Source organism: Pseudorca crassidens, chromosome 5 (assembly GCF_039906515.1).
Source record: "Pseudorca crassidens isolate mPseCra1 chromosome 5, mPseCra1.hap1, whole genome shotgun sequence".
In the NCBI taxonomy this organism is placed as follows: domain Eukaryota; kingdom Metazoa; phylum Chordata; class Mammalia; order Artiodactyla; family Delphinidae; genus Pseudorca; species Pseudorca crassidens.
The window spans coordinates 41777584-41805203 of record NC_090300.1 but is presented as its reverse complement, the minus strand read 5'-3'; the positions used below and the strand labels follow the sequence as shown (position 1 = coordinate 41805203).

The following is a 27620-nucleotide window of genomic DNA, read 5'->3' as shown; positions in this document are numbered from 1 at the left end:
CATTAAAAAAAGAAGACATAAATGTAGATATTTTTAAATGAATAGTTTGTTTTCTGAAAAATTCACTAGACGGTCCATTTTTTCTTCTTATTTTGCTGTGATTGGTGAAAACTTCTGGCATTTGGGAATACTTGCTGTAGATGATGAAAGGATTTATATTTCAGGAAAACTCATTGTGGTATCTATACAGAAAATAGGTTGAGGACTTCCCTGGTGGTGCAGTAGTTAAGAATCTGCCTGCCAATGCAGGGGACACGGGTTCGAGCCCTGGTCCGCGAATATCCCACATGCCGCGGAGCAACTAAGCCCGCGTGCCTAGAGCCCGTGCTCCGCAGTAAGAGAAACCAACGCAATGAGAAGCCCGCGCACCGCAACCAAGAGTATACCCCGCTTCTGCGGCAACCAGAGAAAAGCCTGTGCGCAGCAACAGCAGCAACAAAGACCCAATGCAGCCAAAAATTTTAAAAATATAAATAATTATTTTTAAAAAAGAGAATAGGTTGAAAAAGCCTGAAGACAGAAAGCTCCATTAGAACGGAAGCTGTGAAGGTCAATTACAACTGGAGAAGGTGAGAAAGATCTCTATTAACAGATCTGTTAAGTTGGTTGTTGAAGTTTTGCCTGTCAGTAGATGAAAGAAGCTTTTGCTGAGAATGAAGTGGTTGAGGATTAATTTTTGAAGAAAAAGTGATAACTCGAGTTAATGGTATTTAGTTGTTTTAATCAGCATATTCAATTTTCTGAACTTCAGAGGCCTGTCCAGCCAACATATTGTCTTAGTATTGTTTTACCTAGCATGGCTTTGGAGGCCACATTATTTCAACTAAATCTTTAAAGTGATAAAAGTGTAGTAATTTGTAAATGTATTGGACACATGTTAAATATTATCTTCAGCAATGAGAACATGAGTTCCTTATAAGCAAGAGTGCCTTTTTTGTACAAAGGTAGGCTGTTACTTTGTTGAAAAGATCCCACACCCTGGAGACCAGCATTCCTGGTCTCTCACCCTCAAAATGGGCATATCATAGGATTCTTGAGGATATTTAATGAAATAATGGCTGTGTAAAGAAGGGGCTCAACACATGCTACCTACCTATACTTATCTTTCTCCTCTTCCTCTTCCAACGCCCCAGTGTAGGTACCCACAGGGCCGGCTAACCATGCGCCCGTTGAATGAATGACCATATGACTCAGAGCTCCTCATTTTGGAATTTCGACCGCTTGGAAAGCATGAGTCTACCAGCATCTGTGAAGTGTAACGTCAATAACGTTTTGTTAATTTAAAAAAAAAAAAAAAAAAAGCACCCACTAAACTACAAGTCCCGGCTTTTTCCTAGAAACTGACGAGTCACGTGACTTGCCAGGAATCCGGAAGTCTGGCCCGCTCGCCCAATCATGCCGAGAAACCTACGTAGCGGCGCCAGGATGGCCAATCCTGCTGACGCTTGCCCCGCGCCGCGCAACCCCGGGTCCCTCTTCCGCGCGCGACGCTGATGGGTCGTTAGCGGATACGGTGGCCGCGGGGGTGGTGTCAGCGGCCTCTGCCCGGCTTGGCGCCCGGCTCGGAGCCTGACTCGGCCCTCTCGTCTGGCAGCCGCGGTTCCACCATGGCTCCCAAAGGCGGCTCCAAGCAGCAGTCCGAGGAGGACCTGCTTCTGCAGGATTTCAGCCGCAACCTCTCGGCCAAGTCCTCGGCGCTCTTCTTCGGGAACGCCTTCATCGTGTCCGCCATCCCCATTTGTGAGCGCTTGGAGAGAGGCGGGCGGGGAGGCCGCCGGCGGGTCGGCCTGGGCGGGGACGTGGCAGGGCCGGGCGGACCGGCGAGGCGTGAGCCGGCGCCCGCACTCTCCCCAGCTCGCCCTGGGCTCGGGGGCAGCACGTAGCCTCTGTGGGCCTCCGTGATCTGGTCCAGGGTAGTGGTGGGCGGCATCCCAGGAGAGTCACCTGTGGCGCGTTTTAAAAGTACGCTAGCTCGTTCCCGGGCCTCACTCCTGCGGATTGTGAGTTACTCGTTCCGGGATGGCGGCCCCGAATCAGTATTAAAACTAACGCTCGGGTTAAGATCGTGTGATGTTAACATTTAGGCATATAGCCTATTTGCTTTTTTTCCCTAGAACTATCGTTTGCTCTTACGAGATCTTAAACTTATTACTTATTTTGGAGAAACTCATGAATTAAGATGAGAGACATTAACACCTGCACTGAATTAGAAGTGTAGCTTTAGGAGAACTGCTTCACGCAGAACATTATTTTCCTAGTTTGACGAGAGAAGTTGCCAAGGGCCCGCTCTACAATGTGTAGTAACCCTTTTAATAAGCCTATTAGGGCAATTCTGAAATTCTTACTTGGATGAAAAAACTGCACAGTCTTGGCCAAGGTTGTTTTTAGAGCTCAGGGTTCCCGAATGTGAATTTCCTCTCACATTGCTGCACTGTTGTTGGACAGTCAAATCCAGATGTATTTTCTCTTTCGGTTTTATAAAACCCAGCGTGCAGTTAACGTGGTGTGGAGCCTTTTGGTTCACTGGCTGCACTGAGCACTGCCTTGATTTCAGATAACAGCCATGTCAGCGTGTAAACTCTGGTTTGGGGCTGCACATGGCGTTTTGGAATGGCCTGTAGTTAGCGTTATAGTACCCTTTAGAATGAAATTTGAAGTCTGAATTGTGATTTTGTTGAGCCAGGGTTCTCATTTTAGAAGCAGAAATCTCATAATGTACTAGTTATAGAAAGGTTATGTTTTTCAAGTGTTCTCAACTAGGGAAACTTGAGACTAACGTTTTACTGGATATCACACTTCTGAAGTTCCCCTTGTACTGTACTGGATTCCCTAATCAGGGCTGTATTTTACCAGGTTTAGCTATAATTAATTCAGCAGGCTTTTGTAACTGGCTGGTAATATTTTGTTTCTTTTTGTATCCCCCTCTCCCCCTTTTATCTTAATTCAGGGCTATACTGGCGAATATGGCATATGGATCTTATTCAGTCTGCTGTTCTGTATAGTGTGATGACCCTAGTAAGCACATATTTGGTAGCCTTTGCATACAAAAATGTGAAATTTGTTCTCAAGCACAAGTAAGTATATTTCTCAAGAGAAAGTATATATTGTTGCATTTTTATATAGTAGGAGGTCTTCTTAAAGACCATTTGTGTGTGTGTGGGTTTCAGTAAGCACTATTTTGAGATACATAGGTATGTATATTTGGAGGGGGAGGCACATTAATGGTATGAAGGAGTAGCAACTAATCGAAAAGCAGAGACAGTACTTCTAACACTGCTATGGAAGTGGGTATTGATGGTGGAATTAAAACACTTAAGTACCATCCTTAATCATTGGGTTCAGAAAAACAAACCCACCAAGTAAAGTAACATTTTAGAAGTCAAATGGAATTCTTTCTAGAAGGAATTGTTCCGGGCTCACCATGTAGAATTTTTGGATGTGAAAGAAGTGGTCTTTTTTTCTTATATTCAACACTGACATTTTTAATGCTAATTGCATTTTTCTTATGAGAATATGAAAATGTAAAAGGTTACTCTATTTCCTCTATTTCTACCTTCATTTTATCATGTCACTCTCCTGACAACTCTTCATGGCCTTCTCTTTTCTAAATGTATTAAATCCAGATTCTTCCAGGCCCTGGAATGCAAGTCTTCTGCCTCCTACCAGTGGGGCCTTGTCTTTTAGGATTGGGCCTTAGATCTTCTGACTCAGCTTTGAACTGACTTCTGACTCATCCTTTGAACGTGACTCGTTCCCTCCCTCATTTAGAATCATCTCCCTTTCTTTCCATTCTTACATGTCTGGTATTTCAAGACTTCGGAATCTTTTCCAGAGAAATCTTAACTGTCCTTATTGTTCCTGTGTTAAGCTTTCTAGTGATGAGTAGAAACACATTGAGATGATCTCAGTTAACAGGGATTTATTGTAAGGAGGCCAGAAATGGTCTCAGCAGCTGAAACTGGCCTCAGCAGCCTCTCCACTGTCGTTCTTGAGTCCAGGTTGGAGTCCAGGTTGTGCGTGGCTGTTGCTAGAACGGCTAAATCCAGGTCATCTTTGTTGTCTCCCTGCTTGACAGCCCCTCTTCACTAACTGCCATGCCAGGATTCAGCCCATCTCGGCCTCTGCTGTCCTGGGCTGTCTTTCTTGTGAGGCATGGCCATCTGTGGATAGCGAAGCCCTCAGAAGTGGGCGTTTTGCATCACCCATCCTTTGTGATTCCCTTGGAATTCAGTCCCTTTGGGACCTAGTGTTTTTTCACTTGTTCTACATATCATTTTTATTCGCCTTTTTGGAGTCAAAAATCATGTTCTTTCCCCTCATTTCTCCTTTCGGCGTCTTGAGGGCAACTGCCATGTCTTTTGTTTATTTCCCTTACAATAGTTAATGGTACATTTAATTTAGTTCAGTAAAATTTCAGTGACCTACTGACTTAATACACTCTCTGAATGGAATTATTTTTTAGTCATAGTTTTGGTGTAATATTACATATTGCTACTGACATCAAAACTCCTACAGATTGGCAAGATTGTTAAGGCTTAAAGAGCCAGCAAGATTCTGAGTGTGGGTAGGTGTTGGTAAAGAGAATGGCTTCAGAGTCGACAGTCTGGATTCCAGTCCCAGCTCTGCTGCTCTTAAATGCAGAACCTTGGGCATGCATTTCATCTTTCTAGACTTCAGATTCTTGAGCTGTAAAATGGGAGTACTAATGGTACCTCGTGGGATGGTGAGGATTAAATATGATACGTGCGACATAAACCATGGTGTCTGGCATGTAATAAATGTTTGTGTGCAGTGTTGGAGAGGTTGGGGGTGAGAGATCCCATAGGAATTTTTTTTTTAATGTGGCATGATTTTAAAAATGTTTGCAAAGATGTTTTTTTATCTCAGTTGGCTGAGAGCTGGGCCCGTGGATTTCCCTGTTTTGTTTTAGAGCATTCAGCACTGAGTGAGGTTTGTTTTCTAAGAGCACTGAGATGGAGGGTAGGGCTTCTTGAGTTGTAATAAACCTACAGTGTGGCTGTTAATGTCTCTGTTAGGCGAGTATAGAATTGTAGACATAGAAGAGAAATTAACTAGTTATCTGGTTCAGTGTCTTCAGGAAGATTTGTCATGTGGACAGATGATTGACTATTTGTCCAAGAGATGCTTAGAGCCAACTCCTGAAAATAGTTTATTCCTGTGTCCTAGCACCCTGACAGTTGGGGGTGGTGGTGTGTGTGTGTATTTTTTTTTACCCTCTGTTCTGCTAAGAAAGGTTTCTGCTGTAAACCATGTCCATTTCTTATCAATTGGCCTTTCCTAGAAAAAAGCAGTCTTATGGGAAGTTCAGGAAACACTTAATAAGTGCCTGGGATTTGCTAGAGATTAAGAGATGAGAGTCTCTGCCCTGTGGAACTGAACTTTTACATAATAAAATGAGTCAGGGAAAGTTGGACATTATAGTGTCTTAAAGTATCTCTTAAAGCAGCTACCTGCTCTCTTAGCTGCCTTTTTCTTTACGTTTCAGAACTTATTTCCTTTTACCTGTTTTTTTTAGACAAACTGATTTTCCTCCCTCCAGTTATCAATCTGTGGAAAAATACATCAGTTGAAGCTGACTAAAGGTTTTCTTTTTAATAATGTCACTTCTAACTTGATTCTTGAGTGAGAGATAGAGATGGAGATACAGGTAAAACCAGCCTGAATTTGTGCTTAATTTGTAGCCCAGAAGCTTATGTGGTTGGAGAAAGGTTGAGAACTATTGCCTTGAATGATCTTGGGCTTTTCAGGAATCCATCCTGATTTTCCCCCAGTTTCCTTTGGTCCACTGACCAGAACTTAATATACATAGTAATGAGGATTGAGTAACTGAACATAGATTGAACAGATATCTGTCTCTATGGTGCACATCCTGTTGCTTTCAATACATCTCAGTATCGTGTTGAATGTTTTCTTAGTGGGACTTTGTAATTGTTATATTTTGCTTGTGATCAGTTATTACTTTTTCTATGTTTATGGCTAATCAGTTTCTCCCATATTATGAAAAATAAATCATGTTGAATTTAAATGTCTAATCTTTGGGAGGCTTTTTGTATTTCATCACAGGTTAAATTTTATCCTCTCTTTCACTAGCAACCCCATCTGATAAAATTCACCTCATAGATTTTTTTAGGATTATGTCATTTCTTTCTTTATCTGACTTATCACTAAAGATTCTGATCTGATTTCTTGAATAACACTTCCAGCCTTTTCTGGCTAATTCCGTATTATCTCTTGGTGCAACTCTCAAACCAGTAGTTTGTTTAACTAAAAGTGCTCTGGTCACTCCTTAACCATGTGGTATTATTTCTTTTTAGTGAAATTCCCCTTTGGAGTAAAGTTAAAAGCTTTACTTTAAGATATTACAGCTATTAACTCTCTTTGTTAAGCTTAGTTTTCTCTCCTGTTATTTATTGGAATTGAAATCATGTATCATTTGCTAATGCCTTAACAAATTTATTTGTGGAACAGTTAAATTATGAGTTAGAGTGGAGCTATAATGATTCATAACTAAACTGTGTTAATAGCATTTGACTTTTATTTCCATATTAAATACCTAACTTAGGAAAATTCTTCCTTTTAAGCAGAAATCAAAACACATCACTAATAAACCACATCTTGGAAGTTTCTTGAACTCCCTTTCTTTTGGCTAGCACAGTGTAATAAACTTGGAACTTTCTGTCCAGCTTATTTTCTTGAAATGTAAAGTATATAGTTGCCAATACAAGATACGAGTACAGAGTGTTTCTGAAAGAGTGTGATGTTCACTCCTGGAGCATGTGGAAACCTTTTTTCTTTTCCTTCCAGAGTAGCACAGAAGAGGGAGGATGCTGTTTCCAAAGAAGTGACTCGAAAACTTTCTGAAGCTGATAACAGAAAGATGTCTCGGAAGGAAAAAGATGAAAGGTTTGGCTCCCTATTTAAAGTGTTTGTGGTAATCAAAAAGGGGGTTGTTTGTAGAAAATAAGTTTTTGGTTTCTGCTTAGAGCATGTGGATATTAGAATTACCTGAGGAAAACGTTGGTATTAGAAGTCAGGGTAATGAGAATAATAACTGACTTTTTGAGTTTTTATTACTACCAGATACTTTTCTTTGTGCTGTACACAGTTCATTTATTCCTCCAAAGAGCTCCATGAGGTAGGTACTATTGTTTTCTCCACTTTACACCTGGGGAATCTGAGGTACAGAAAGCTCGGGTACCTTGCCCAAGGCCATAGATTAGTGTGTGGTAAAACCAGGATAAGAGTGCAGCCAGTCTGACTTGAGAGCTTGTATTCAGCTGCTCTGCTGGAATTTAGGAGCCTGCAGAGCTGTGTCCAGTGCTGGCTCTGCCACTTGGTAGCTGTGTGACCTTGAGGCTATCACCTAACCCCTCTGGGTCTGAAGAGTTTATGTTGTGTTGTGTGTTAGCATTTTTAGGTGGTGGTATTTCTGCTCCTGAGCTTTCCTGGGGACATCTGGTTCTTGGTTATCTGCATTGTTTGGGAAAAAGAAAAGAATTAGGTTTGTCTCCTGTTGCCGAATTCTGTGCCACATTTGTTAGTCCCACCCCCAATTTTTCCTGACAGCTGCTGTTAGAAGGCTAAAAAACAGTCTGACATCTGAATAGAAGTCTCTGAATGATTGAGTAAACTTGTGCTTAAGAGTTGCCAGATGGTTTAATAGAGTCATGAGTCGAGGCTGTTTTCATGGATCTTAAATTTTAGTATCTACGAGGTGCTTTATGAAACGGAATTTTTATCCCACTTTTCTCCAGAAAGACTTTGTGGGGACTTGCAATATTAAATTGCATGTGAAACAAAGCAATACAATTTAAAAAGATCAGAAACCGTTTAAAAGTAAGAAAAGGTGGATGAACAAGGACTCAGCATTAGTTACAGCAGTTGGGCACTAAACTCAGCTCTGAGCTTCCAAGTGTCAGAGGAAGCATCCAGAGTCACCCAGCTTTCATTGCTGGATGAGAAGCAGCGTGCACGTCCTTCTGGAAAGAAACTTTCCTGGCGCTGAATCTTGGAAGGACTTTATCAAGTGGATCCTTATTTAAGGGACACTGAGTAACTTAATGAACAGTGTCTTCTACAGTGGTTTTGGACAGGCACCAGAACATTATTGAAATGATTACGTTCTATGGATCCTTCATAAAACTGAAGGCACAATATTAAACTCATGACAGTGAAGGCCTGTTTTCTATGGAACCGCTTTAAAGACCTCTGGCTCTGCATAGCTTTTGTTTTTAGAATTGCAAAGTTTTTTTTTTTTAAAGATTTTTTTGATGTGGACCATTTTTTAAAAAATTAATTAATATTTATTTTTGGCTGTGTTGGGTCTTCATTTCTGTGCAAGGGCTTTCTCCAGTTGTGGCGAGCCGGGGCTGCTCTTCATCGCGGTGCGCGGGCCTCTCACTGTCGCAGCCTCTCCTGTTGCGGAGCACAGGCTCCAGACGCGCAGGCTCAGTAGCTGTGACTCACGGGCTTAGTTGTTCCGCGGCATGTGGGATCTTCCCGGACCGGGGCACAAGCCCGTGTCCCCTGCATCGGCAGGCGGACTCTCAACCACTGCGCCACCAGGGAGGCCCTGCATAGCTTTTTTTTTTTTTTTTAAATTTTTTTTTTTTTAAATAGCTTTTTTATTGCAAGTTTTTGCATAGGGATAGATATTAGAGAATCTAGACCACTTTCTTTTAACCTTTTCATCAAATTTTAATACTCATTAGAACATTGGTTCTTAAATGGAATGCACATCATAGTTACCCAAATTTCAAAATGCTTGTTACAAGCTCTTACAGGTCTTACAGGTTTTAGGTGATTAATTGTATCAGAGATGGCAGATGGGTCTCTTCTGCCCACTACAGACTTGCCTGATTTGGTCTGGCACTTTTTCTTGATCCTGGGATGTGTCTCAGAATCTTTCTCAGTGTGGTGTTCAGGTAGTCTCTACTAGTGGATCAGAGTTGGAATTGGAAATGAAACCTCTTCGCCGTTGTCTAGTCCAGGTATTTCAGAGTAGGATGAAATGGAGGTTTTATTGATATATAAAATGCAGAGTGTCAGAAGATTATAAAATTTTCATTCTTGTCACCAGTAGAAACGTGTGCTGTTTGTAATTCTCTCGCAAAGGCCATGCTGGATACAGTTGTACCCAGGTCTGTACTCATTATTGATGCTGCTAACTGGATCCAAGACTCCCTTTAAGATCCAGTATTTTTCTTCCTCAAAGGATTAGTTACTTCCAATAGATTTAAGAGAAGGCTTATCGGCATCTTTCTGCCCAGAAGGGTATCTTCAAACCTCTATCTAAAATCATTTGGAATACGGACTACATGCCACTTTGAACCTACCTTTCTACCTTTCCAAGGAAATTAGCAGAGGAGAATCAGATTCATTAACATTTGTCCCAAGGTACAAATGTTATTTCTCCTTGACTTACTGACGGTCCATCATTTAGTATTATCAGATTGTAAGAGTTGTTGAGTTTTTTGGTCTCAACTTTTCTCCTGTTTTAGGAAGTGCTCCTTGGAAAAATGACTGCTTGAGAAGTTCTCCCAAACTAGATTTCCTACCAGTGAAGCTTTTGTGGAACCATTGCTGATGAGGGCAAATAGAGGTCCTAAACTTTTTCAAAATAAACCAGGGTGGACTAGAAAAAGTTGAGAGCTGTCAGACAGTCTTGACTGTGTATACCCTGATGTAACACACGGTCTTTGCGAGCTGGGATAACCTAAAGGATTAAGCCACTCTTTCATCAAAAATGTCTTGAAGATGGTTCTGATTCAGGGCATGATGGGGAGTTAGGGAAAATTGCTGCGGTGGAGGTGTGATAATTTAATCACCAGCAGTAAAGGCATGCTAGTGGCCTACTTAAGGAACCTGTCTTCACTGGGTCTTGTGCCAGAGCCTTAAAAACAGAGGCAATTGTTCTGAGTGTTTTGTAGCATTAAACCATGTTGGGACTATGGATATTTCTGGGCTGGTGTTTTCTTTGATCATTGTTAGAATGGTGTAATGTATTAATTCCAAGTCACGTATAGTTTTTAAATTTACATTTAAACTTCTCTGAAATCAGAAGCTATTTTATAGTTGATAGCTGCATTTAATGTAATGTCCTTCACTTCTTCCAAAGTTTACAGCAAATTGAAGATTTATTAAGTTGATGGTATCTACAGAATCAAGGAAATATGGCGTATGTATTAGAGACCACAAATTTCTTCTGACGAAGATGAGGCTAAACCTTCCATTTAGCTCCTTTACAGCCATGCTTGTTGACTTTGGATTAGAACATTTGGTGACTAAAACATGGCAGTTAGTACTGACGTTAGCCATAGTGCTGTCCTTAGGATTAGTTGGGGCTACTATCTGGCCCCAGAGTAATGTATCTTTCTGGGGGAGAAAACATCTATGGCAATGAGTTACAGCCTTTTTGATAATGACCTGCAGTAAAATATATATATATATATTTTACTCTTTGACCAAATACACTTTTACATACACACATGTAAATGTTTCACAGAACAATAATTATTACCCTACTGTATGTGATGCACTTGATACTTTTCTGTTTTTTCCTTTTTTTCTTTAACGTGCTGGTCTCAACTCACTCTAATTTTTCCCGATCATCAGATCCACTCAGTTGATTTCATGTCCCACTAATGGGTCACAGCCTACCTACTCTTTTAACTTTGTAAATTGCTTTACAAAGTTAATTAACTGAGGGAAATAAAGGTTCCCTTATTCATAGGCACCCTGGAACTTCCTGTTGCCTGTGTGAAGAGGTAAAAGAAAAGGTTGATAAAGTACTAGTAAATTACTATGATATCATAATGTGTAAAGAAGATTAAATAAAAAGTAAATGGGTTTCACAGAAGTTAAAAACTCCTCCTAATGGTCAAGCAGATTCTTAGTTTGAATTAAATAAAGATGGATAAAGAGAGTCACAGACAAGTCTGCTTCTGTGACGCCACAGCTAGCTTTGTCTATGGGCTTGTCTTAAGGCGAAATATTGAAGGCTGACATCTGTAGACTGTAGAGGGTCTCAAGCCTCAAACAGCTGAGAAAGCCCTGTCAGGCTGCTAATCATCAAGTTTGTTTTTGGTGAGTACCTAGAGAAAGATGCCTATTTCAGTTGCTGATGAAACCAAGCTAATTTCAATTAATCAGTCCCTTCCTGCAAAGCTATAACTGCCTGGGAAAAAGGTAACATCCCCAGCAACTGTTTCTTGAGCATGGATAAAGTTTTTGTCTTTTTTGGCTGCATCGTGCGGCTTGTGGGATCTTAGTTCCCTGACCAGGGATTGAATCTGGACCCCAGCAGTGAAAGCAACGAGTCCTAACCACAGGACCACCAGGGAAATTCCTGAGCATCAGTAAAGTGAAATATCTTTTTCAGTAGGAAAAAGGAGACAATGCTGACTGAATTTAATATTAAAAACAGATTTTGCCCAGAACACTTAAGGAAGAACTTACTATGAGCTAGAGCCATGTGGTATTTAAAATTTTTAGTACCTGTTTAAAAACTTAAATGACTTGTTTTGTGTCCACAGAATCTTGTGGAAGAAGAATGAAGTTGCTGATTATGAAGCTACAACATTTTCCATCTTCTATAATAACACCCTATTTCTGGTCTTGGTCATTGTTGCTTCCTTCTTTATACTGAAGAACTTCAACCCCACAGTGTATCCTTTAAAGGTTGATTATCTTTTTTAGAAGTCTAGAAACAGTTCGTTTTAGTTTTGATTTGTCTGAGTATTTTCTGGTAACAAACGACACAGGGAGTCAGTCCTTTAAAAAGCACCGTGACCTCAGGCAAGTTTCTGGACATTTAAAATACGGGCTTTTGGTTTGATCTGAAGTTCTTTTAAGTTTATGAATTAAGACTTCATGATAAATAAGTATTACAAAGCAGTCTTACGTATATGATGATGTGTACCTGCCTAGTTTAAAAAAACTTCTAAGGAGACAAAGCAAACTTGCCTTCTTTGCTACCTCCTGGCATGAGCCCTGTGTCTGCTGGTACTTTGGGGCTTTGGGGTTGGGTGGATAGGCAGTGGAGTTAAATTGGCACGTTTCATAATAGCTTAACGGTGTTTCAAGCTGCTCTTAAATTGAGCTTTTGGGCAAGAATCAGTCTTCTCTTGTTAAGGTAATTTATTCAAGGTATTATCCAGGGATGTGCAGCCAAACTTTTAACCATTGGAGATTTTGATGTAATAAAATATCAGACACCCTCCAACTTGTATCTCCTGGGACTACTGGAGTGGTGTGCCCCAAACACTCTAGTCCTGAGGCTGAGAGTAGCTGCAGACTTTCAGAACCTCCTTGCTTTTACAGGCTAGTTGTAGCCAAAACACTGATAGACAGGGAAGACTTATTTTTCCTTTGCTCTTGATGTGGGGGTTGGGGGGTTGGGGAAATCAAGTCCCTTCTTCCTCCCCATGTTCTTTGATCAGTTCGTTTCCTGCAGGTTAAATGGAATTCAGATGTTTTATTTGTGATCATGTGTTCTAGGTTTCTGTCTCAAGTGTTTTCTTTTTAAAATTGGAACACGTTTCCTGTGAATGTTCTTCATTCTTTATAATCTCCTCTCTTGTAAATTGCATTTGCAGACATTAATGACATTATTGTCATTAGACAGCGGCAGGAGGGAAACAGTACATTCCAAAGAGATGGGTTCTTTTTGTTTTGCTGAAAACCAATTTGGGGTTGATTTTTCCTTAACATTAAATTCTTACAGGAACTACATTTTGTCCATAAGTGCTTCGTCGGGCCTCATCGCCCTCCTGTCTACTGGCTCCAAGTAGAGCACGTCAGCTTCCCTCCACCGCCCTGGCTTTGTGTCTATGGGTGGCCTGTGGTATATGGAAAAGTAGCAGGGTGGTCAGGGTGGAAGACACACAAGCTGTTTTTGTAAAAGTCTGGAGTTTGAGGGTTTGAAAAACCCAACAAAATGTAATTCAATATTTGTTTATTGGCTCTTTTTTTCTTTGACAGATTGTTGAAATTAAATGAATTGAAAGGGAAACTCAAGAGTACCAGGACATTTATTAAAAGGCAAAAGTGTTGCAATATGTTATAATCACAAGGGGAGAAAATAACTTGTTTCCTTGACTTGTCAGAGGTCACAGTAACCTGGACTGAGCTGTTATTATTTATAATAGTAGCAAGAAGTTAATAATTGGTTCTGTGTGTTCCAAGCACAATATTACAACTTTTTTTTGAACCACAAATATCAGAATGAGTCCTCTCCCTCTGGGGGATTGAACAGAAGCTTCATGTTTGCAAGTCTCTGAATTTGTGATTTGAAATAACTCAAAGTTAAAACATTAGTTTCTCCAACTTGGAGAAGAGAAACTTGTGGAAAAGTTGTTCTTTTTTTTTTTTTAAAGGAAGAAAGGCAGCCAAGGTAATAATCTAAAAATAGTGCCTAGGCATATGAGAGTTGTCCTATGCGGTTATTAAAGTACACACTGCTCAGCTCTATAGCTTTGGTCCTGGGTGTCCAGGGAGGTTAGCTTGACCCTACCATGTTGGTTTGACCTATTAAGAGAATGGAATCATTGTTTTCTCTTGACCGGGGTCTCACATCACTGGAGGAATGTTCAATAAGAGAAGCTCTTTCCTGAATATTGATGTGTAAAAGACCAAAGTAATTTTTGTGATCTTAGTTCTGGAATTCTAAGAACTCTCCAAGAAATTACAGTGGTTTTGGTGCTGGTCAGCATTTTTCCATGAGGACTTTTCGTAAATTTGACCCTTTAGTCCAAAGGTTCCTATCAATTGTAAACAAAATATTGATCTCTTTAGACCTTGTGGGTCCAGCCAAGAGCAGTCTCTTGCATTTTTTAACCAGTGTGTTTACAGGTAATTATTTTTTTCTATAGGCCACGATTTGAAAAAGTTTGGGAAACTCTTCTTGAACCTACATCACTTGAAAGGTTATGGACTCACAGGTGATAATTCCTGTCAGCTTTTGACCACATCCAGTACTTTTCTACAAACAGTATCTTAAAGGAAATATACTCCCAATGGCTAATCTTAACTTTAATGTTTGGTTTCCACTTCTAAATTTAAGGTGAATGTTGCAAATAATATTCACCATTTATAACTATAGAAAGATATTCACCAGGAGTCCATCTTCCAATTCCATGCTGTTGGATGTTTTGGGAAGTCACATCTAAGAACCTGGAAGGAAGACAGGCCAGGAGTACGTTTGCCTAGTGACCCAGATCATCATTATCTTCAACTGAGGATTAGACTTCATCATTGCTTTTAGAAGTCTGCAGTTCTTTACTTTTCTCTGGTACATTGTTATCCATGTGCCACCACTGGGTAATAAGGGGTTAATGGGGAAGTCAGAAGAAAGACCCTGCATAGTAGTTAGTGTAGCACATAAGAAGTTTATTTTTATTATGTTTTAACTTTTTTTTTCTGTTGATTAATAACTGGTCAGTAGTTTGGTGGCGTGGCGTTTGTACCAATTGCATTTGCTTATTTGACAAAATGACTATTTGACAAACCATCAATGTCTACTGTTTGTTACCAGAGCTGGGTCAAGTAATTTTTTACCTGTAATTTTTAACTTGCAGGTAAAAAATTGCCACTAGGTGGCAGTGCCGTATAGATGGGAAAAAAATTCTTATAATACAGTATACCTGAGATGGGGTGGCAAAATAGGGGCATCGGTGTGACGTTCTTAATAGAGTGCCTCTTGAGTTAATAAACTGAATAATTTGTAGAAAAGTGAGGAAGCAAAATTTGGTTTTGGTCCTGAAATTTTCCTATGGCACTTTTTGTTTTTAATCCTGATAATAGTTTCTAACTTTCTATACTGTCAGATAAATTCTGACCTATAAGTTCATAAGACATATTCTGATGGTTCTGCAGTTTTAACTAAGGATTTACTGTACCAGTGCTTTACTCTTAGGAGCTGTGGAACCTTTTCCCCAGCACTCTCCGTGTCACCTAGAAAGACTGTGTAGCGCATAGAATTATGATGTGCTGGATCTGGCTTAGTTTAGTAAAAGCCTGCTGGAGAATTTTTATCTTAAAAATACCTCTTATCGGGCTTCCCTGGTGGCGCAGTGGTTGAGAGTCCACCTGCTGATGCAGGGGATACGGGTTCGTGCCCCGGTGTGGGAAGATCCCACATGCCACGGAGCGGCTGGGCCCGTGAGCCGTGGACGTTGAGCCTGCGCGTCCGGAGGCTGTGCTCCACAACGGTAGAGGCCACAACAGTGAGAGGCCCGCGTACCGCTAAAAAAACAAAACAAAAAAATGCCTCTTATCCAACACCAGTAAAATAAAAGGGGTTTTGCTGTAATTGGGATTCAAAGTGATTTAATTCCTGTTTTTACACCCCTTGTGATAAGTTAGAAGTTCATTTATAACTTAATACTTGGGTTGATATTATTCTTAGCCAGTAAAAATCTACTGGTTGACCTATATGGTATATTATTCTAACTTGGATAGAATAATTTGAAGCAAGTTTGAAGTTAACAAATGTGGAGATTGGCTTTATACCCAAAATTCTTATGAATTTTTTCTTTTTTTGGTCACACCGCATGGCTTGTGGGATCTTAGTTCCCTGACCAGGGATTGAACCCACGCCCTCAGCAGTGAAAGCACAGAGTCCTAACAGCTGGACCGCCAGGGAATTCCCAAAAGGTCTTGCTTATTGAGTATCATTAAGTTTTGCTTTGTAAAATTTATATTTTCCTTAGACTTCTTTATAAGAACCGTGCGATTAAGTATATTATCTTTATTACATTATTTCATGTTAACCATTAATTTCCCATGCATGTAAATGCACATTTTTGTAGTTACTGATCAAATGCTTGTAAGGGCTGTAAGGGGTTATCTCCCACACCTCCTTGGACTCCCAAGTAGGGGGATTCATTGAAGATTAGAGGGTCTTTTGGGTGGTTGGTTTGATTTTCATGGAGGTGGTTACAGATGAACTTCTCATTGGCCTTCATGAGTTTTCATTGCATTTCTTTGACCTTTCCTTCTTAACTGATCCTGAATTTGGATTCATTTCCAAGTTTTTTTAACTTAAAAAATCACACACACTTTTTCATAAAGCTTTAAAGCTAAAAAAAATCACCCCTACAAGAGCACTGGACTGGAACACAAAATACTTGGGTTCTAGGCCTGGTTCTGCCATCAACTTGCAGTATGAGTTTGGGCGAGTCCTTTAATCTCCTCAGGCCTGGGCTCCTCATTTGCAGGGAGTGGGGTGGTCTCAAAGGTGGCGAAGGCCCCTTGAAGCCCTGCCATCTATCTGGTGACCCTTGGTGCACACTGCGGATGAAGATGAAGTGGCAGTTCTTACAGTGGGAAGCCAGGCACAGGGCTTCTAGTTTTCATTTCCCTTGGCTGAGGTTTCAGTGTGTGGCTGGCTGCCACCCAGGTTACCCTTTGGAATGGTATGTTCTCTGCCAAGGAAATCTTTCCAGAAAAGAAAGGAAAATGAGAGTGCATGGAAATTTTTCTTAAGGCTAGAACTGTGAAATGTACTTATCTAGTATATTTACCATGGCACATGATTTGTATATAAAACTAGATGTTCCCACGGCCAAGCAATGTTGGTATTTGATTTTAATTTGCAGGTTCTTTTAAATGCGTTTGAGAAGCTTTAACCTTAGTACGGAACATATCTAAAACCCAAGGAGAAATATCTCCAGTAGCTAATCATTTTCTCCATTAACAAGAGAAAAAAAGTCTGGGTTGCAAATTAAATCTTTTGATAAATCTATTTCTGTTAGGTATCACTCAGTGCAGCTTACCTGCCAACATTTTTTTTTTTTTGCGGTACGCGGACCTCTCACTGTTGTGGCCTCTCCCGTTGCGCAGCACAGGCTCTGAACGCGCAGGCTCAGCGGCCACGGCTCACGGGCCCAGCCGCTCCGCGGCATGTGGGATCTTCCCGGACCGGGGCACGAACCCGTGTCCCCTGCATCGGCAGGCAGACTCTCAACCACTGCACCACCAGGGAAGCCCCCAACATTATTTTTATTTAAGTGATTCTTACTGCCTGTTTTATGAAGATGGGTGTGTGTGTGTATATATCTCCTATAATGATATATATATAGCCTTATAATGATAGATCAGATAAAAACTAATTGTGAGATTAAATGCACAAATGCTTTTATTACTCTAAGCAAATAAACTGCAGTTCCAATTAGACAACTTCAGCTCATTTATGCATACTGGATTGATAGAATGCACAATGAACAACTGAAAAATGATCCATTTCCATCATTAATCTGATACTCTTGGGTAAAAAACGCACTGTTTCCCTATTAGAATACAGGTAATAGTAATCAAAAAGAAAATTTGTTGGTACGTCACACTAACATTTTTAAGTTTGAGAACTTAATTATGAAATACATATCTGGAAATGATGGCAGAAAATAGCATTTTAAGCTGATAGTACATTTCTTCTGTAAGTCTCAGTGGTTTCTACATGGGGTCCTGTTGGCCAGAAAATTAAATTAGAATTTCGTACATGCTCAGGTGTCCAAATAGAGATAGAGGACCCTCCCCCCTCTACATACACCTTAAAAGTGGGGAAAAAAGTTTTCTCCCTCCTTACAGGTACACGCAGTATACTGTCCGTTTTTCTCAAGTCATATATTCATGAGAGTAGGTAGCCAAGTAGTGGCAGGGCGGGATATACCTCAGCTTCTGCGTGCCACAAGGCTAGGCCCCATTAATCCATGCAAAGAACTTTCATGCATATAGTTTAATGCACACAGTGTGATTATGGAATTAGGAAGTTCTTTAACATTTACTTTTCTTTGGGCAAGTTGCTTCACCCAGCATATGCTGAGTAGTGACAGCATTTTTCTCAAAGCCCATGATTCACTTTCATGTTAATAACTTCTCAAAAACACCAAGCATGTAAAATCCCAGTGCTAATTAAACAGCAAACATTTGCCTTTCTGGGTATTTTACAGATTTACTTACAAAACTGAGCATGTGTATATTTATTTTTAAAGCTCAAATATTTAAACTTGCAGAAGCTGTGCCTACAAGCAGTCAAAAGTATAAAGCAGGTTTTAGGAAAATGTAGGTAAAAATGAACACTTCATTGCAGATACATTTTATTCAAAGCTAGGCTTCCATAGTAGTGTAATTCTCCCTTTCATAAGTTAACCAGACTGTCTCTGGTTAAAGACTAGGGTCTTCATCCTTTTACCATCTCTCCATGCAAATGGACATAACATTAGAATCCTAATAGACCACCTTGGAGGAATTGCTATACAGGGCCATTTTTGAGGCCAAGCAACACTAAATATTTAAAAAGTAACGAAAGCAAATACCTAGGCATTTCACTTCTGTTGAATGACAAGTGAAAACAACTCTTGCTAACATGAATGTGAAAATAGAAAAAAAAATGTAAAATTGTTTCAGCTGATTTTTCAAGCAAGACTTCGGAGTGAACAGAGCCTGCTCTTTCTGATGCAATCCACATTGCATCTGTGGATGTTGTTCATTTGAAAAAATATATCTGTACAACCTTCTTTAAGTTACTAAATGCCTGAAGGTAGTATGTCTTTCCCCCGCCACATGCTTTCCTTTGCATAAACATGAGATGTACAGAGCAATGTAAGAACAGGTGACTGCAGTCCCAGATAAGAAAATAGAATGGATTTTCCTGGTTGTGAGTTTTCAGATGTGTTCATAATTCAGGTGCACAGTGGTAGCGACAGCAGAAACCTCAGAATCCGGGGAAACTAGAGGTTGAGCAGTGGGCTGCTAAGTGATTCAGAACACCGGCTAGTAACACCGTTCTGTACCTGTATAGACTGCTGCTTTACCCATGCAGCTTCTGCGGCTCATGCACTGCCTTATGATCTATAGTCCTTTTTGCTGTAGGGCTTGTTGCGCAATATGTTATCGATCTCATTTACCACGTGTGATGTCATCTTTGGGAGAACCTGAGAGCATGAGAGGAACAAAGAATGTGGTTAGTACTTGGTACTTGTTCTTTGTGCTCTATATTAAGCAAAGTCATCTAGAATTGGATACATTTATAAACCACCACCAGAATGCTACCTCCCCAGCAGACAGGAAGCTCCCTAAGGTCAGGGGCCTTGTTTTGGTCACACTTTATCTCCAGAGCCCGTAAGAGTACTTGGCCCATAGTAGGTGCTCATAATTATTGGTTGACTGAGTAAATGAAGGCTCATAGAAATATAGAATATCTAGAGCAGCTCTGTCCAATAGAAATGAGAGCCATATATGTAAATTTAGATTTTCTAGTGGCCACAGTAATGAAAGTGGAAAGCAGGTGAAATTAATACATGTTTTACTCCATTATATTCGAAATATCATTTGAACAGGTAGTCAGTATAGAATATTATTAGATGCTTTACATGTTTTTAAGTACTAAATCTTTGAAATCTAGGGTACATTTTACACTTGGAGCGCATCTCCATTTGGATTAGCTTTAATAGCCACAGGTGGCCAGAGGCTACAGTAGTGGATAGCACAGGTCTAGAGACTAAGGAGAGATTCAGTCCAGCTGGTGGACAGAATCCTGGTGAAGGATGGCCACAGGTTAACAGGCATCCCAGGTAGATGGAACAGCATGAAGAAGTGAAAAGTCTGTGAAACGGGGTGATACAAGTGTAGAGTGAGTGGGGGAGGGGTGGGGATGGTGGGAATAGAGGAAAGGGAAGTTGAGGTAAACAGCGGAAGGCCTTGAATGCCATTTTTGGAGTTGGGACTTTATGCTGTAGGTGGTGGGGAACTTCTCAGGACTTCTTAGCTGGGAGTGACCCCATCAGACACATGGAGGTATTCTGAAGGAAGAGTTGGAAGGAGATTGAAAGGGGACACATGTTAGAAATTTGTTGCAGTCCTAGCCAGACACTGAGAGCCTTAACTGGACAGTGGCGGTGGAGGAGAAAAGGAGAGTGCCTCTGCGGGACATTCTGGAGGCTGATGGTGATCTCATGACTGGGTGACTAGGAAGATGCTGGCGTAGGTAATTAATTGTTGAGAGACTACAGGAGGAGAAGTTTGGAGCCTAAGTTTGGGGTAGGATATGCTGAGGTGAAGGTGCCTTTGGGATCCCACGTAGAAGTGACTTGCAGGCAGCCAGAAGGGCAGCTGTGGAGCTTAGTGGCAGTGGAAGGACTGGAGTTGAGAATTTGCAAGTCATTTGCACGGTCATGCTCAATGAAGCCCTGGGGAAGGATGAGATCATCTAGGGCCAGCTAGCATTTATTGCAAGAAGTGGGCCAAGGGCACACATTACACCATAAGACAAGGGACAGAGGCAGGCTTCTTGCAGGAATATTCTGAGCCTGTGTGGAGTCTGTGGTGAAATACATTCATGATGACTGATTCTGAGGTTTCCACCTCACCCTTCCTCTGCTGCAGTCATGTTGGCCAGCGTGACCTTGTCTCCACTCACATGCTCTCCCCAGAAGCCTCAGGGTTTGGCAGGGTGGTAGAGCTCCTTCCTCACTGGTCTGGTAACATTTTCCTCTCTGAATGAAGCTAAAGCACATTTGGTTTCCCACTAGCCTTGGAGCATCAGAGGATCTCAGTTACTGTGCGATTTAAATGTGAGACTGCAACACTGTGACTCAAATCTAGAAGCTGGTTGGAAGTTTTGTGTCTAGAATACAGTGGGCTAGCCATGTGAGGAAAAAAACTCTTCATTCACTACACCAATAAGAAAAGAGATCTAAACATTAGTAAAATGAAACCATAAAAGTACTTGAATAAAACATGAAAAAATAATAGTGTTATAAGACCTAAATGTTCAAGAGAAGCCATACTTTAAGAATTTTATGGGAAGTTGCCCAATTTTTTAATGTTGGCAACTGTTTTAAAACATTTTCGTCCCTGCAGGTCACACAAACATCCCATGAGCTAGCAAATTGCACGCGTAGTAGTATCCTGACTGCAGTAATTGGCGGGTGAGGGGAGGTCTGGCTAGCGTTGCCGGCTGGAGGCATTAGGGGAGCTCTCCCAGGACTGGGTCACTGTCAAGATGGACCTTGGGGATGGAGCCGGATTTGGCCAGCCTGGGGTGGTGGACACTTTGCAGGAGGAGGGCCACTATTCTGGGGATTAGGATCCCAGGGAAGGGAGGGGAGGGGAGATGAGCCGTGGACGGGAAGGCCCGACTGCTGAGGAGCCTGGACTTCTCTGAGTGGATGGTGGGGAGCCTCGAGGTGCTTTAAGGCTGGAGGGTGGGGACCTGTGCAGGTGATGGGCTGCCTGCAGCTGTGGCTCCTCTCCAGCCTCTCATCTCTTGAGGCTCTGATTTATAAATGCCTCTCCAGTTTATGCTCACGTTAGGCACATTCACTTCTTGGAGCAGCTGCCTTCCTGTGCCTATTGGAAACTTCTTTTCCTTATAGATGCTGGCACTGCACTCTTTCTATCCAGTCCCACCAACTGCTGCAGGGAGCCCCCAGCCACACAATCTACTCTCACCACATCAAGGGGCCCGGTTACAGCCTGCCAAGGGTGGAATCTGTGGCGCTGGGCTCACGGGAGGTGGAGTAGAAAGGGAAAAGGGAAGGTAAACCCTCCTGGTAGCAGCCTCCCTGCTTGGACAACATCCCTTTTCTCTTACCCTTTGCGCATGGAAGCCCCATCGTGCCACCAGCCAGAGCCTTGCTAGGGAGGAAGTGCTTTGGCAAGATGACTGCCTCAGTTTTCCTCTGAAATGTTATCTTTGGCTACCTGGAGTATTGCCACAGCCCAGGAACTACCTTTTCTCTTTTTTACCATCCCAGGCAGTGTGAGTCCCCCCTTGGAATGGCAGCCATCACTCTATTAGCTGACAGGAATCCTTTTTCTTGCCAAGCCATCTGCAAGTCATGCCTCTCTTTCCAAAACCTACAGACTCCTTGACCTTCATGGCCACCATCCTTGCTAGTCCAAGCCACCATCACCCGTCACCCGGACAACCTGTCCTTGCCTTTCTTCATTCTGCTTTTCACACAACAGCCAAAGCAATCTTCCTCCTCTTAAAACCCTCCAAAGGATTTGCTGTGAGTAGAACAAAATTCTGACTTCTCTAGTGTTCCGTGTGACCTGTCCCCTGCCCGCGCCCACCGTCCTTTATGCTCACTGCATGTTGACCACATTCGCCTTAGGCTGGTGCTTCCTGGAAAAAGCCAAGTGCGTCTGCGTCTCAGGGCCTTTGTACTGCTCTTCTGTGTGTCTGCTCCTTCCAGGGCTTTTCACGTGCTGCATCCTCCACTTGAAGGCTTCAGAATAAGCATATCCCAGAGGAGCTTTTGGCAAGGACATTATCTAAAGTGGGCTCACTCATTTCCCAGTTAGTCTCTATTACAATACCATCTTTAGTTACTTAGTAAACCTTCTCACTTGAAATTATTTTATATGTTTCTTTATCATGTGCCTCTGCCACTGGAATATAAGCTCCTTGAAGGTTGGGTAATATCTTTCTGGTTTCCTGTGGTGTCCCCAGTGCTGAGTACAGAGTAAGCTCTCAGAGATCTCCTGAATGAACCACGGGATAGAAGAGTGAGTCTTAATTCCCTCTTTCTCAGGCAGCCCGTGAGCTCTTGAGGGCACCGTCCTGTGCTTATCTCGGAACACTCTCTGCCTAGCATGGTGCCAGACGCAGAATAAGCACTCAATGAGTATTAGTGGAATTGAAATCACTGGGTTGCATTTCAGTGCTTTTGTGTATAGACTGTTCCCGTTTCCTCCTCGTCATTGCGGAGCCTTTATCTGTTCCCAGAGCACAAGTGAAAATAAGAAAAGGTGGGGAGGCTTTCTTAAGAGGGAGCAGGGACAGGGAACCCCACAATCTGGGAGGAATTCTCAGAAGCTGAGAGGCAGAGATGATCACCCAGCTGCACAGCCCTAAGAAAGGTGACGGTAGAGAAGGAGGTCTGCACCGTTTATCTGCCAGCATATTCGAGGCTATTCTTCAAAAGGATTTTTTAAAATTTTAAGTTTAATCAAGCTTGTCCCCACCTCCATCTACTTCCTTCTGGGAGAGGTAACAGGGCTAAGTGCTGGTTTCGGGGACAGATGGACAGGGGAGAAGCTGTGAGGCACTTCTGTTTGGGCAGGTGATACAGCTACGGCAAGAGCAGTGGAGGAGCTCGTTCCTGCAGCCTCTGGCTGGGCTGAGAGTGGGGCAGGCTCAGGACCGAGATGTGACCTTTGGGGGCAGGGGATGGTCACCACAGCCACCAACCTCCACCCTCTCCTCAGAACTCCCAGGAACATCTCTCTCCCACTTCCCCTCCTGCTGCCTTACAGGCTCCCCAGGTACAGCTGCAGGCTCCCTCCAGGCCTAGCAATCCCTGCAGGGGAGGGAATGGGGGTGGGCGCTCCTGAAATTGCTGTTAGGGAGATGTGATCCTGGAATTCTGAGCCTATTTGTCTTAAAAGTGTCAAACATTCATTCATTCAATAGGTATTTCTTGAGTGTTGACTAAGGGCCATAGAGTCTAGGAACTGGAAAATCAGTGGAGAAGCAAGAAAGACACAAGTCTCTGACCTCAGGGGAGACAGGCGATTATACTATGTTATCGTAAGTGCTGTGATGGGGAGAGAGATCCAGGATGCTAGGAGAGCAGAAATGAGGGGCCTGGCACACTGTAGACTGGCAATAAATATTTGTGGGGAAAAAAGTAAATACATGATGTGTGGATATTGTCCTACGGCTACTACATTTCAAGCTGGTTATTAGGCAGGCTTGTGTGGTTCGACCTGGGAACCCAGTCGTCAGGTGTAACATTGCTTGGGTCATAGAATACACTGTCCCACAGACACAAGCCATCCTGAGAAATGAGCCCGGAGGAGACTGCCTGTTAATCAGCAGAGGACATCCCTGGATCCACATACTGTGAAAGTTCTGTTGCTTCTTTTGCCTTTGTCCCCATTTCCCTTCTTCCCCTATCTAGGAACAGGTAGCCTATTCCCTATATTAGGGGCTTTCATGCAACTCAGCTGTGACACAATGAAGGACAGAGGTGGGGAGATGGGACACTGCCTGGGGGCATCTTCAAAGGCACCAGGAAATTCCCTGGAGTTGGTTGGAAAGGGCTGCAGTACTTGCCTGAATGGCACCGAGGTTTTCAATGAGTTGTTCAGGAGTGGATGATCCCAGGAGCACGGAACTCACACCCTCGTTTCTCAGGCACCACGCTGGGAAGAGAGAGCAGTCGGTCAGGAAGTCAAAGCACTTCTGACTGTTGATGAGTTTGCACACACCATTTGTAGCTTCCGTTGTCACAACCAAAACATATTAATTTGGGGGGAGGATGGACAGCATGCTCCAGGATTAAAAACGTCAGCAGCAACCCCTGTTGTGTGGAGGACTCGGTAGAATCCGTGCACGTGAACTGTGGGCCTAGGGCTCCTCTGCCCCACAACTGGGGCATCCAGTCTAGCTGCCCAGCCCAGGAACACTGTCTTGTTCCTGAAGACACCTGACACTGCTCCTGGGCGAACGTCTGGATTCCTGTTTGCATCTGTCTTTTCCATCTCATTCATGCTCTCACTTTCCCCTCATCTGTTACATAGAGTCCATGTAGATTCTGGGTACCTGTGTCCTCTGTCTCCACTGACCTGTCAGCCCTCTCTGGACCTGCCTTTCTTCCTGATGCGAGGTTCATTCTGGGGAGACCGTCTCTCTCACCAGCCCTCAAACCCCTCACCCCTCCTCTGCCTCTAGCAACCTCTACCCTTAAACCCTCTTCAACCCAGGCCTCCTCCCTCTCAGCAGATGGCCTAGTTGCCTACTTTATGTAGAAAATTGAGTCCCTCAGGTAGCATATTCCTTAATTTCCCACTCACCTACAGACACAAGTACACACACTCATACTCCAGTTTCAGAGGCTATGGGGTGCTGTCTGTTCAAAGCCAAACTCTGCCCTGGTCCCATTCCTTTTGCCTTTTCTTGGATTTGATTCATCCATTATTTCTCCCCCTCTCTTGCTCTCCTGGATGTTTGATTTCTTACTATCCTCTTTCTCTTTATCAAGAAGGCATAATCAAATTTCTCCCATTCTAAAATAAGCCTCCTCAGGCCCTTCATACCTGTGTAGCTGCCACCCTACCCTTCTCCTCTTAAACTTGTAAAAGGCCCGATGAGACTCCCTGCATCCCTCTCACATCCCAGTCCCCTTCTCACCATGTCAGAAGCCAGGGTGCCCAGGAAACTCCCTGTGGTTCAAGTAGACTTTGCAGTTTGTACCTGCCTGGAACTAGATATTGCTCTAGGCCCAGGGATGCAGTGTCTGCTGGATGTCCCTGCTAGACACCCCACAGCCACTGTGAACTTCTTGCTACTTAACTAATAAGCCTGTCCCTCTTGGGTTACCAATCTCATTTGGTGGCATCACCAGTAACTTGGCCTCCCAAACCAGAAACCTGGGAGTTATCCTTGGGCACTGTCCTTTTCTGATCCCACATTCCCTTTTAATTGTCATCTAGTTGATTGTCCTTCCTAAATATTTCTCTAATCCAGTAGTTCTCAAATTTTAGCATGCCTCAGTCACCTGGAGGGCCTGTGAAACATTGATTACTCAGTGCTTCACCTTGCGTTTCTGACCCAGAACGTCTGGAGTGGGGCCTGAGGATCTGCATTTCTGACAAGTTCCCAGGTGATGCTGATGCTGCCGGTACAGGTACTCTTTTTTTTTAAACAACTTTATTGAGGTAAAATGTACCCATTTTAGGTGTACAATTCAATAATTTTTCATACATTTATCATGTGTGCAATCATCACCATTTAAAATCCAGTTTTAGAACATTCCCATCATCCCAATAAGATCCTTCATAGCCATTCACATTTAATCCCATTTCTACCCCCAACCCAAGGAAACCACTCATCTACTTTGTGCCCCTATGGATTTATTATTTCTGGACATTTCACCTAAATGGAATCATGGAGTACGTCTTTTGTGTCTGACTTCTTTCACTTAGCATAATGTCTGTGCGGTTCATCCATGTTATAGCATGGGTCAGTATATCATTTCTTTTATTGCGGAATAGTATTCCAGTGTGTGGATATGGGAACACACTTGGAGAATCACTGCTCTGGTTCAATTGTCCACTCCCTCAGGCCCTCACCGTCTCTCCTGCACAACTGGTTTTCCTACATCTTGTTTGGATTGTCCCTGCCTACCCCGCACACATCCAGCAGTAGCTTCTCCAGATACAAATCTGTTCAAGTCACTTGCCTGCTAAACATTCTTCAACGTGTGCCTGACGGGATCCTGGTCCTGTGAGGTGAAGCTCTCACTTCTCAAACCTTACTAGAAAGCCCTCCACTCCAGCTTCCGGTCTCCTCACTCCCTGCCTTGAACTTAGTGCTCCAACAGCACTATTTGTAAATCCTCTCCAACCCCAAATATCATGCTGTGTTTCTCCTCCCCAAGCCCTTGGCTCAAGCGGTCCCCTGGGTCTGGAATGTCCCTTTGCCTCCTCCCTTCCTTTGCCTCACTAATATCTACTCATCATCTGGGATTCCTCGTGGGCACCGCCTTCTCCTAAAGTCCTTCCCTGAGTCCCAGGCCGGGTTGGGAGCTCCTACATTTTACTTCCAAACCCACCCCCCACCCCTGCCTCCGGCCCACCCTGCCCTTCTCAATTATTTTACTCTCACACTATATTAAAATTATCTGTTATTTCTTGACTTGCCCACCAGACTGTGAGGTGTGTGTTATTTGCAGTTGGATGCTCAGCACCCGGCCCAGCACCTGCACATAGTAGGTGCTCATTAGATGTTTGTTGAATAAACGGAGACGTGGATGATTGATGGACATCCCTGAACACCTCTTCTTCTGCCCCCATTTGGTCAGGCCATGCTGTCAACTGCTACTGTTAAGCTGTTACCACACTCAGACCTTTTAAGGCAATCACTAAATCCTTCCACGTGGGAAAAATAATGCTCTATGAAGGCAAGAAGCCAAGTGATCCTGGGCTTTTTCTTTCTATTTTCTTTTTTTGGCTGCCTTATTTCCTACTTTGCACTTAGAACTCTTTTTTGGCACTAGTGGAAGTTCTGAGGGCAAAGCAGGGCACTGAGAGAATTATTGCCCATAAACTACCTGATGCCAGCAACACATGATTCCCCCATGGGCTGCTGGGCCATGTAGGAGAACCCACTGGGTAGAGCTGGCCAAGGCCAGAGGTAACGTAGATGATTCCAGGTATTTAGCATCTACTCAAGGGTCCCCCACAGGCACATCCAGAGTGTCTATGAGCAAGGTGTGAATGCTGGCTCCTGTGCAGGCGTGAGACACGGGCACCAGCCCACAGTTGGGTTGAAGTAGTTTGTTTCCTGCCCGAGGATCTCCCCTCCCCCGACACGCTTCTAGCAGATCAAAGGTAATATGCCTGGAAATAATTTCCCTCTTGGTTTGAGAGTTCTGTGGTTAAAAACAAAACTACCTGTTTACAAAGAAAAGAAAAAAATGACAGGCGAGAAAGACATCTGGGGGCACAGAGGGAGGAAAAGGAGAAACAAAGCACGTTTTAATTTAAACTCAGACTCTGTAAAGAGTCATGTACATCTGACATCCAGTGAAAGTCTAAATGTTGTAAAGATTTTCTCTTTAGAAAGACAGTGTTCTTCTATCTCTTTC

At 42.8% G+C, this 27620-nt stretch overlaps 2 protein-coding genes across 5 annotated transcripts in view; one reads left to right on the top strand and one right to left on the bottom strand.

Annotated features, from left to right (window-relative positions):
* The first annotated feature begins 1480 nt into the window (after positions 1 to 1480).
* Positions 1481 to 13033, top strand: SSR3 (signal sequence receptor subunit 3). 2 transcript variants are annotated; one of them, XM_067737837.1, is made up of 5 exons: positions 1481 to 1740; positions 2948 to 3074; positions 6826 to 6924; positions 11556 to 11687; positions 12746 to 13033. In XM_067737837.1, the coding sequence occupies exons 1-5, from the start codon at positions 1608 to 1610 to the stop codon at positions 12810 to 12812; spliced, it is 558 nt and encodes a 185-aa protein (XP_067593938.1). In that variant the 5' UTR covers positions 1481 to 1607; the 3' UTR covers positions 12813 to 13033. The 2 variants fall into 2 exon arrangements, with proteins under 2 accessions (XP_067593938.1, XP_067593939.1); XM_067737838.1 differs by lacking the exon at positions 1481 to 1740 and adding an exon at positions 1846 to 2000.
* KCNAB1 (potassium voltage-gated channel subfamily A regulatory beta subunit 1) overlaps positions 12941 to 27620 on the bottom strand; it is a 399544-nt gene continuing 384864 nt past the window's right edge. For all 3 annotated transcript variants that reach the window (XM_067737834.1, XM_067737835.1, XM_067737836.1), the window contains exons 13-14: positions 24086 to 24174; positions 12941 to 18953 (exon numbers count right to left, since the gene is read on the bottom strand). In XM_067737834.1, the coding sequence (XP_067593935.1) occupies positions 18864 to 18953; positions 24086 to 24174 (179 nt within the window). In that variant the 3' untranslated portion in view covers positions 12941 to 18863. The remainder of the gene's footprint in view (positions 18954 to 24085; positions 24175 to 27620) is intronic.

What these genes read in the sequence shown, in the direction of transcription:
- SSR3 (XM_067737837.1), top strand. Translation starts at nt 1,608, where the DNA reads ATGGCTCCCAAAGGCGGCTCCAAGCAGCAGTCCGAGGAGGACCTGCTT. An exon ending in AAATTTGTTCTCAAGCACAA is followed by an intron (nt 3,075 to 6,825) that starts GTAAGTATATTT and finishes TTTTCCTTCCAG; the next exon opens with AGTAGCACAGAAGAGGGAGG. An exon ending in AAGAACTTCAACCCCACAGT is followed by an intron (nt 11,688 to 12,745) that starts GTATCCTTTAAA and finishes AAATTCTTACAG; the next exon opens with GAACTACATTTTGTCCATAA.